The 11,281-nt window shown below is 45.6% G+C and overlaps 1 protein-coding gene across 1 annotated transcript in view; it reads left to right on the forward strand.

The window, feature by feature from the left end:
* LOC139049977 (zinc finger protein 436-like) overlaps positions 1-5,861 on the forward strand; it is a 28,994-nt gene extending 23,133 nt beyond the window's left edge. Inside the window, exon 4 of the mRNA XM_070525923.1 lies at positions 469-5,861. Coding sequence (XP_070382024.1) covers positions 469-1,342 — 874 coding nt within the window. The 3' untranslated portion in view covers positions 1,343-5,861. The remainder of the gene's footprint in view (positions 1-468) is intronic.
* Positions 5,862-11,281: the final 5,420 nt, after the last annotated feature.

The raw sequence follows: 11,281 nt of genomic DNA on the forward strand, positions 1-11,281 counted from the left end.
TTGCGCCATTTCTATTTCTTAAAGCGCGAGCATGAAGTGTATAATTGCACTGGATAATACCCGCAGAAAAGCGGATTTACTGCCGTCCGAGAAAATTTCCATGTTTTGATCGGCCTAATTGCTTACCTAACCACCACTACCATACGTTTCTTCTCCGTTCGAGTACCAAGAAATACCAAAACCATGGTTTACTTAATACATTATGTATAGCCTATGTGAGACAGGTATGGGTCTTTCCTATTTTCAAGCTTAGCCACACAGAACATCAAAGCCAGCAGTGTTGAATTTATGCCAAGCTAGATCCCGAATCGAGCGCCAAGATTAAACGCATTAAGTTAGCGCCAAGGTTCAGAATGTCGCCTTATCATTAACACACGATTGTATGCCAACCTCACAATTGTCAAGAAGAGTTTTTCGCCTTTCATAACAAGAGTCAGCAGTCTTGAGCTTTTCTCCGTGTCTTTGCAGGAATGCTTGTGGAACCAGAGGAAGGGAACAGCGAGATTTGTGCGGTGTCTGTGGAAATCTTTCGAGCAGACGGGATGCCTTATACGGGTCCACCAAGGAACACGTGGATGAGAGTGCCAACATTTGCAAAGCATGTGGTCTTGCGTATGTGAAGAAATCTAATTTTGTAGAACATTGTGGCAACAGTACTGAAAAAGCGCACAAATGCGAGACCTGTGGTAAAGAGTTCCGCCGGGCAGATTACTTAATTCAGCATTACCGCACGCACACAAACGAGAGACCCTACAAATGCAATATATGTGATAAGTCGTTCAAACACTCTAGTCACTTAGATATCCATATGGGCACGCATACAGAGGAGAGACCCTACAAATGCCAAATGTGTTATAGGTCGTTCCAGCAGGCTAGTGATCGGGATGACCATGAGCGAAACCATACAGAGCAGAGCCGCCACAAATGCCAAATATGCAATAAGTTGTTCCGGCGGGCTAGTCATCTGGAAAACCATAAGCGCACGCACACCGGTGAGAAACCCTACATTTGCAAAACTTGTGGTAACTCATTCGCGCAGGTGGCGCATCTCCGTAGACATGAGAGCGCTCACGCAGAGGGGAAATCTTGTGTGTGCCAAAAATGTTCTAAATCATTCAAAAACCAATATGATCTGAAAATACATGTAGACTCGCAATGTGGAAACAATCCTTTCGTTTGCGAAATCTGCGATCGATCCTTTGTTAACAATTCAAATCTCCGTCGTCACCAGCAAGCATGGCACGCGGATAAAACACCGTATGAGTGTAAGCAGTGCGGATGTCGATTCGCAGACCAAGAAACGCGCGATAGGCATGTGTGCCCAAAGGAATGCAAGATTTGAACGATTGCGTGTTGTCTTTCGAAATTGCACGACAAGACATCGTCGCCAGGAGTACTTATGGTGGCTTCAATGTCGAAAAATACGGGAGGTCCTGGCCAGCCGTCGCTGTTCCATGAACTGTGTTGTTGGGGAACGTTGCTTTATCAAACTGACTTCAAGACAAACCCTAATGGGCTCCAAGATTGTGTTTTGTGTAACTAGAGTGCTGAAATGTCCACAAGAGATCGTTGACCCCCCATTTGGTTAGAGAAACCCCTTGTGCACTCCTTTTCACAGTGCACTAGCAAACAAGATTCATTGAAGGATATTCGTAGTGGTTTTGCGGCCTAAGAAGAATGGAATATCTCTCATTAGGAAGCATATGAGAAAAGGTCTTGCATTATAATCAACTAAAATGCAATGTCCGTCCTTATATGATGTCCAAAGCCCAAGTTACCTTCGAGAGACAACACTCTCAGATACTTTTACGACAAGGCGTAACTATATCGTACGCGCATGAAAATAATTTGCTTGAAATTTTGTTCAATGCATTGAGTGTTCTTTGGCGCGTGTATTCATACCGCAGATGTTTGTTCTATACCTTAATAATAGCTGATGATTATAGTGAGACTGTATTAGATTCAAATATATTGGAACTTCTCTATATGATATGGTCTCCTACGAGGAAAATTTTTAATGTTTTATTGTGGCGGAACGTCTGAAGCATTATGTATAGCTTTTTATCCACTTCGGAAATCGTGTCTTCAGTCGGAGTGCTTTCTAGTTGCAGCTATAAAACCTTTTAGCCCGATGTGACAAAAGTTTCTGTGCAATGATGACAAAGGTTTGACATGACAAGCAAGTTTTCATATATGTTTACACGCTTCCTCCAATACAGTGTTCCTGTGAACGCGTTTCACTGGCTAAAAAAATGTTAGGTTACCGCTCAGCGCATGACGCGCCTGCATGTATCAGAACCTTGTCAATATTTCTCACCAATCATACATTTTTTCTATGCTGTAGTCGAACCTTTCGTAATCAAAGTGCATGCGCAATACGAAGACAGCTGTGCGTCCTTCAAGGCTTGCACGCACCAACGATTACGTAACACTCTTCAACGAATCATGCAGGAATTTCCGTCAATCGTTTGCCATCAATCGCTTAATGGACAAGTGCCGTCTACGCTCGCAACTATCTTTCTGCCCGAGTGTAACTCTTGTTGTGCCTTCCCGTTCCCCTATTAAAGAGTTAGGGGCCTGACTCAAGGTTCTTGCTAGTGTATTGCTCACTGTCACTAACACGTGGCATCTCGTAGAGGTACTTGTTGTGACCGGATACACCAAGCAATCCATGAAAACAACGTAAACATTGTCATCGGTCAGCGACCTCGCCACATCCTATGACCCCCACCTGAGTATACGCTCGTCTGGCCGAGAATATTGGGAAGAGATGGCCCAACCAGCAGTGCCAATGACAATCGTTGCGTCGCCAGCAACAATCGCGCTGCAACATACAATGAAGCCACTATTCTGCCGCAGATCATCGTGTAAGATACGGAAAGTTGGCTGGAAACCGAAGCCTAAATCGCCAAATCTAACAGTTGAAAGTGCGACTAGCTGCATCATCGCTATTTTTCATTAAAATACATCGTCAGAACATGGTTTGAAAAACAATACTCCGGTATAAGAGCGTTGGAGCTGTATTGGAGGGGCTTCCTACGAACTTTCACGATCGCCAAGTGCAAGGGGCAGGTCAAAACTATGATACAAACTTGTGAGCAGCAACCGAATGAGCATATCGCAATTTTCACAGATGATATGAACCGTCTGTTAGGCATGCCCGCCCAGCCATGTCGGAGAAGAAAGTGTGTTTCCTCATGCGCGGTTTGAGATAAGAGATTTACGCCGGACTGATTCGTAAACCAATAACCGATGAAGACCATCGCGAAATTTCTATCAGAAGCTACATCGACAAGATGCTGGAAATGCGCACTCGGCAACATAGCCCCGCCTAGGGAACTCGGCTGCTTCCGTGGCAGAGGTAATTGGCACCATCCATCGGGAGGGCGAGAAAGCAAATCGGCTTCCCTTGTACTACCTCCTGGATCGGCGCGCGTACGAAATGGAAGGACCTCTTGTATCGGCGTGCGCTCGCCGATCCAGGAAGTCCTTCCATTTCTCCCCTCCTCTCAACCCTACTCTCCTTGCCCTCTCTCGCAACACCCTCACCTTCGACTGTCTCCGCACATGCCCGGCGGCCCGCCGCCCGCTTAGCTCGTTGCATGACCGTTCATGTTGTGTTATCTGCTGTTATCGGGAAGCGTGCGCTACTGCCCGTTTACCGGCATGGGTATCTTTGCGAGTTTCGTGGTGCTCGATAACTGCGTGCTTCTGCTCCGAAATGTTTCACCCGTCTCACCACTTGTGCGGCTCGTACATCATGCAGTGGTGCACGAATACCTCGAAAATAAGCCCTGTAAGGTTGTTCCTTGTGCCTAAAGACAATAGCTGAGTGCCCAGACCCAAAAACATCAAAATTCACAGGTAAACGAACACAGCCCTGTCCATGTGCTACACTTACTTCTTACCGGTAGAGAAAGCTGACAAGCTTGTCTTGACAAGCTTGTGACAAGGGTTTGACAAGAGTTTGTTTGCCATTCCGCCCTTTGTGCTTTTTCTGTGTATTCTGTTCGTGTTTGTTCTATTCGTGTTTGGGTATTATCACTAATCGCCGATGGGAAAACCACGCGAACAACCTTCATGTGTAGGCATGATACACTTTCTTTTTCTTCTGGAAAGCATGAGCATTGCTAGTGTCCTAAATGGATATTTTTGCAGTTCGTGTTTATTATACAAAGGAGTGCCCACAAGGTACGACTTAGTGCTTTAAGTGACGTAATTTTACTGCTAAGTATTGCATTCGGGGTGAAAGAAAAGTCGTGTGGTTGGCCTATTTTGCCTGGTCTTTGTTTGAGGAATAGGCCTTTCTGCGAATGTTTTCTATGTGCTGCTGCAAAAGTCGATTACCTTCTGTTCCCCCTTGCCACCGTTACTCAAGTTGTGACCAAGTGCAAAATAATGTAAGAATGTGTATTGGAGTTTTTAGGACAATGTAATTTTTGTTCTGCAGTGTCTTTTTCATTTTGTCCAGTAGTAATAAACAAATCACGCATCTCATATACTTTCGTGCAGATTTATAAGTAAGCTGTTCTTTTTCTTTTGTTTCTTCGGTATGATTGTCAATCAATCTTAGCATTTTATTCAAGAGGTATTTTGCGTACCATTGTTTTTGCTATTACCAGTTAGTTTCCCTTTCCTTAGTTGTCATGAACATATCATACACGTCGTCCTGTTTTGTGCAATATTTTAGTGCATATATTGGAAGCTCGTCTATATTTTGTTCTTGAGGGCGGTGTATAAAAAATTTGTTTTTTTTATGTGTGTGTGCGCGCATGAAACGGGCTTCGCGCTTTTTATCGTGTTTTCATTTCACCGTCTGCGAACATTTGCGTTTAGTTCTCGTGTATATATGATGCACCTTTCATTTTGTTCAATTTTAGGACGTGTCACCACCACGTTATAAGAAAAATGGTTGTTTTCCGAAACGTAGTCAACAAAGCGAGACCAAAGATCTGTTGTGTTGGAAGTGGAATTGTTTCGTGTCCCGGCACATGCTCCCATAATTATGGGCAAGACTGCGGACGTGCCAACGCATAGCCCACGGCGCACCAGGCGCCAGCTCGCAAGCAATGCCTGGGCGTGGCGTAGCGCGCGCATTGGCAAAATAAGAAAACCAGAACGTGCCGCGTACAGGCAAAAATAAGAGTAAGCGACGCGCGCGGCAAGGGGCAAAGGGAGTGAAGCGGGTCCGCGTAATAAAAACAAAGAAAAAATCTGCTAAGGAGAGGAGGCGCCAGGTGGCAGCAGTTCCTGTTGCCATGACAACGTAAAAAATCGTGTGCGCCGCCATTTTGCTAGAGCATCGCCCTCCTGTTAGGGCCGTACCTCAAAGGCACCTTGGAGCTTGCGTTGAAAGAGTGTCCGCTCGGAAACCTCCAATGACAGCCATGCAGGGATTCACTAAAGGGACATGGCACCCTAGCGCTTTCGCTGAAGTGAAAAATTCGGGCACTGGGCTCCGACAAGCTCCCACAGCCCATCGGAGGTCAGCTGATAAAGGCAACTTGCAATGCTACCGCATGTCACCGCAGAAGATCTCGACGTCGCCAACTTACTGCGGCGTGCCGTAGAAGCAGGACAGCCTGCTTGTCTATCCATCAAGTACTAGCCAAGGACGGACAGCCGAAGCTACAATCTTCGACGAAGGTATGAGGAGCAGCGGCCCAGGGTTCGGGTTTCAGCTTGGACCCCAATACACCGACGCTGACTGAACGAAAAGCTATGAAGCGCTCGCATGAATGAGAACATTCTCGGTCATCCTCACTGATTGTATCTGTCGCCTATGATGTAGTGGTATCTTTTGTAATGAGATTGCATGCTTGACGCGAATAAAGTTCTACATTCTGGAAAGCACAAAAGCACATGCGACTACACTTGATTCTTTGACTGATCCTTTATAAATTGCCGACGCGCTTCAGGCGCAAATCAGCTTTACGACGATCGACACGTGTGCTAGGCGCTTACATATTGCATAAGTGGGACTTCTTTTGTGGAAACATGTTTTCCCAATAAAGAGTTCGCTCCCTCTCTCAGGTTTATTGCCACTGTGTTCCTTTCTCCCTAGAAAGTGACAACATCGAGATATAAGGATTATTATGCCATAAATGTATGTGATTTATTCAGAGCTTCCAGGCTATGACGCCTTGCCAGATACCCTGGATTGGCTCATTCTTGGGAATTCACATGCTCAGCCGCCATCTTTGGCATGCATCTTTGGCAGCCGCCGTCATTGGCATGCTCAACCGCCGTCTTTCGCCTGTCATTTCTAGCTCGTGCCCGGCACCTGCTGACAACTTCGAGGTCGGCCGACTCACGCTTGGCCTGCCACCGCTCGGCCTGCCACCGCTTGCGTTGCTGCTCCGTCTTTCTCGCTTGGCACTGGGCCTCTCGATCGAGAGACGGACATCCATAGCGCACACAGAGCGCGGAACAAGTGCCAGGGAGTATGAACCCAGCGCGCCTCCACCTACCCTCATCTTCCGCGGCGCTCCGCCTCCATCCAGCTCGCCGCGCGCCCCTCCTCTCTACCTCCAAGAGCCCTCCTCTTCCCACACTCGGTTACCTCTTGCAGCTTGGCAGCCTCTGACTTGACCTCACTGATTTCACCAAGTGGACTTGCACGCTTGTGCGTTAAACCCTCTGATCCAGGTGGGAGGCATCTGAGTTCAGTCGCAGTGCTTTAATTGCACATGGGCTAGCGGTCTCAAATTAAGCGCAAATGGCGGAGCGCGTGTCCGCTGTTATTTGTAAGCGAGAAGGCAAAGGTCATAGGAAAGGGAAGCGACAAGGTTGCACTATAGGGCGAGTGTCATCGCGCAGTGCAGTGCAACTGGGGTGCGCAAGTGCAAAGGTGGTGGCTGGCCGACACCGTGCACTATACCCACAGTTATGCTTCGAACGTGCTGTCCAATGTCCGCATCTCATTTGGCAGCCATAGCACAATATTTTAGCGCATTATTGCAAGGGAGAAAACGAGACAAGGAGTGAAAGCCATCGAGATGTGTAAGTAGGCTTTGTTAAGTTTCGACGCTACACTCAGAGATTAGGTAAGCCTGTTCAATAGAGTAGTAAGTGAAGAAACGAAAACTTTTCTTTGGATATGCGAATCATTGTTTCCATTTAGAAGCATTGGTAAACAAAAAAAAAGCGATTCCGAGTACCATTCGCGCATAAATTCACGGTTAAAGTACACTTTTCTGTAGAACGTGTGCTTACCATGTCCGCGATTCTGTGATGGTCACCAACTGCAAAGCGAAACGAAAATTTCTATGCATATGCCACCGGGCATACTGCACTATATCCTGGATCATGCAAGAGCACCAGCAGGGCACCGAATGGTTTGTGGACCGACAGACAATATTGTATCAGTGTTTCAGTATAACATATACGAGGTAATGCAGTGGATCCTAACCAAAGGGATTTCATAACTGGCCCCGTAAAGATTCACCCGACGAGTAATATGAATACGGAATAGAACAAAGTGCGCGAATACAACTCGGAGAGTTGGTGGGAGTTTGAGTTCGGTAATTGCCACGATGGAAGGCCATCCTTAGGTGTTTGAGGAATCTTTATGGGTTCTAAATTAAAAGACGGTTCCAGACAACTTAAGTCTCCCCAAACGCATAACCTGATGACGCCTGTGAGGAAGAACCGTGTAGGTGGGAGACTTTAAACTAAGTTTGCCAACAAAAACATACCTGTTTCTCTATTCCCAACAACGCGGCGCCCACTTAATCTTGTGGTACTGCCTGTGATCGTGGAAGTGCGATTTTCTGAGCTACTCAACGCAGTCAAAAGTAACTAGAGCAATCACCAATGCTTGACCATTGGGCTCAACAGGATTGGCTATTAGAAATCACCATAAAAATATGGTTTAAAGAACAAATCCATAAAGTGAATAAAGTTCTAAGCAAAATGGAAGCGTGTACCCCCTGCACGTGCTTTCCAGTTTTGCGCAATATGATAAAAAGGCTAGTAGCAGACCGTCACCTATTGACGACCAACTAAAACGAAACAGGTATAAGCATAGAAGGAATGAGCCCAAAGATGTGCAGTTTCGTTCGTCGGCGAATCATGTAAAGCGAGCGCAAATTGGAGCGTTGGTTGAGGATGTCTTGGAAAGCTGGAATTATCAAGAGCAGCGCCAATGGCCTTGCAGTCGTCGCATGTCGACGCTATTCGACAACCAGAAAAAGTATTTCAGTAATTTAGCGCCACGTTTTATTGTCCATTCCGCTGTGTGTACAGGACGCTGCTGTTTCTACACAGATGACGCCGCAACTGCTCACTTGTCAGCAGGTGTTTGGTGTCCCGTGACACCAGACTCCAGATCATGGGGATATGGCCCCTCGGTGCCTCATCATGCGCGGCTTAGTCGTGCACAGGAGAAAGTCGCTCAGGACAGTGGAGCCTATGATGAGTGCCAAGGCTTATAAGACCCGTCGGTGGAGGCATCACGTGTTTTTGTTTTGGGTCTCACGTATGCCCCGGACTGACCCATCGGTGAAAATCCAGCGGTTGCCTTTCCCAATCCTCCTCTTGGATTGCTGTTTCTTCTTTCGTCTTTCCTTTTTCTCCTCTCACCTCCTCTCTTACAAAATGTTCTGCATTTCTCAGGCGGTTTAGTTCACCATCTTTTAGTGTGTCCAGTCTTGGGTATAATTAATCGAGTTACAGCGCCGATGTACGGCTCGCATATCCCTTGTTATATGAAAAGTCCTGCAGGGTCCCATAGTTGGACACCGTGTTTGGAGGCTGCCGTTGCTATTTAAACAAAACACAAGGGTATTAGAACCACACCTTTTCCTTCTCTACTTGATCGTCGCTCTCTAAAAAAAGAAGATGGGCCAATGTATGCTTACCAACTCCTTCACTCGACCAAAGCTAATTTCACCGTTTCCATGTAGCACAGTGCGAGCAAGCTGATACCAAGCTAGAACGCTTTCTCCTTTTGTTGATCGCAATTCTTTGACTGACACCATAGGCGTGGGCGATATCGTGATAAAAATGATCAGCGGAGACTTCTTCCTCGTGGCTCGTGACAAACAGCAGTACGAAAAGCCAACCAGTCTTGTTCAATTGGGAGCTATCCCAATCACCGCCATACTCCACTGATCCATGTATAGCGCGCTCAAAGCAATATCTGAGGCTAATCTCACCGATCTGACCAAAATTGTGTGCCTCGAGGGCTGGAAATAACAGAACATGACCATGCACAGCGAATCAACAACCGGCGTGACAAAAAATAAATGTCTACGAAGTTTTTCATGTTGGCATTTTGCATCTAGCCTTCTGTCATGCACCATAGAAGCGGGATGTATTGTATTCCAAACACGCGATCATGTTTCCAATATCATATCTATGACCATGAGGCACAGAGGTGCCCTCACTAGCTCACCGGTGCAGAACGCGCTGTCCTAGGCCACCCCTCCGACCTGTGTGCTGCCCAACTCCTTGAAAGACCTGAACCGTGATGGCGACTGCGCTGTTTATTCACGATCATCTGCAAACTGTAAAAAAAGGAAAAACAAGTCATTCCCGGAAGGTCAAAGACAATATCTCATTAAGAAAGCCTGTATAAGAAAGGTGATCAGTATTGTTCACTTGACCGCGGCAAAAAAGAAACAAAATATTATTTATCACGGTAAAGGAAAGTGAACACAAAGTGTAATTTCTCCCTGGTAATTGGAAGAATTCCCTTTTATTAGTAGTACTAGGGCGTTACATATAACGCATTCAAATCAGTAGAAATAATTCGCAACCTTGATGTACTTACCAAAACTATTACCTACATGTAAGGCTAATGTGTTTTGAATCCAGGAGAGGCATTTAAACTCGGAGCAATCAAACTTGCTCCGGTGATGTGCCATCTGAAAACACCGGGAAGATGGTGTTACCTCATTCGGTGGCGTGACACTCACTGTACAGACAAGTCTGTCACTCAAAATCTGCAAACCGAATGCCCCTCGATGTAGTGTCTATGCGAGTAATTCTAATTCATAGATTCGTTACAATTTCATCCCTTCACATTTATTCCACATTAATAAATATTCCATATTAAAAAAATCTGAAGCTGGCAAAGTTTACCTCTATAAGCTTATCAAGTGAGGCGAGTTTAGCAGTCCGAGTGGAAGAATTAGCGGCCAGTAAATGGGATATAATAGTTAAAAAGATATAATAGATATAACAGTGAGGTTAGGAGGACAAAAGAAGCACATACAGTGATAAAAAGCGGGCATGTCCTGCGCTACCGGGGCTTAGCGAGACACAAAAACTAGGAGTCGGATTTCTGATTAATCAGGATATAGCCGGAAACATACAGAATAAAGATACCTCCTGGCGAATGCATGCAGTTAATACATCATAAACTGAGGAAAATATGGCAGTCAGCTTGGAACAATGACTGCAATAACAAACTGCACTTTTTAAAGCCCGTGTTAGGAGAATGGAAATCTTGCAGGAAACAGGAACGTTTCAAAGAAGTGATTCTATGCCATCTTCGCATACGACACAGACACCTCTCACGCAACTACATTCTGACAAAGCAAGACAAACCCAATATGAATCACGTAGAGATGAACTAAAAGTAAACCATATCTTATTTTCATGCGGAAAACGAACCACTGAGAAAAAAGTTCTCACCCTTTTTTTAGCCTGACGTGGCAAACGTTTCCGTCCTACCGATATCAGGACGATTGGGATCGTTTTTAGTTCAGTTATTGACCCGCGTACTTCTATACCGTTTCCAGTGAACACGTTTCACCAAATTTATTTATTTTATTTATTTATTTAGGATACTTTCAAGACCCGAAGGCTTTACAGAAAGGAGTGGGTGAACATAAAATATTTGTGCGATATACAACAAATGTATAACGAATAACAAATGTTAAGTTAGAGCTCAGGGCATGAGGCACCAGCACGTATCAGAATATTCTGCAATGTTCTCGTCCATTGTATATTTTTTCTAACTTGTAGTCACGCCCTCCGTAATCAAATTGCACGCGCAACGCGAATACAGCTGTGCATTCTGGAAGCGACGCGAGCGCCAATGAATATGCTGGAATCTTCTACGAAAAAAAGTGAGAATAGCCAATACTCGTTAATGGCAAATCGTTTGTTCAATGATCGACTCACGTGCCCTGCACTATCTTCCTGCCCGAATGTAACTTGTTTTGTAGGTTCCGGTTCGCCCAATAAAGTATTTCATGACTCACGGTTCTTGTTTCTGTGTTCACCGTCGCTACAATGTGACATCTCGCAGAAGCGCTTCCTCGTGACCTCA

The sequence above is a fragment of the Dermacentor albipictus genome, chromosome 9, assembly GCF_038994185.2.
Source record: "Dermacentor albipictus isolate Rhodes 1998 colony chromosome 9, USDA_Dalb.pri_finalv2, whole genome shotgun sequence".
Lineage (NCBI taxonomy): Eukaryota > Metazoa > Arthropoda > Arachnida > Ixodida > Ixodidae > Dermacentor > Dermacentor albipictus.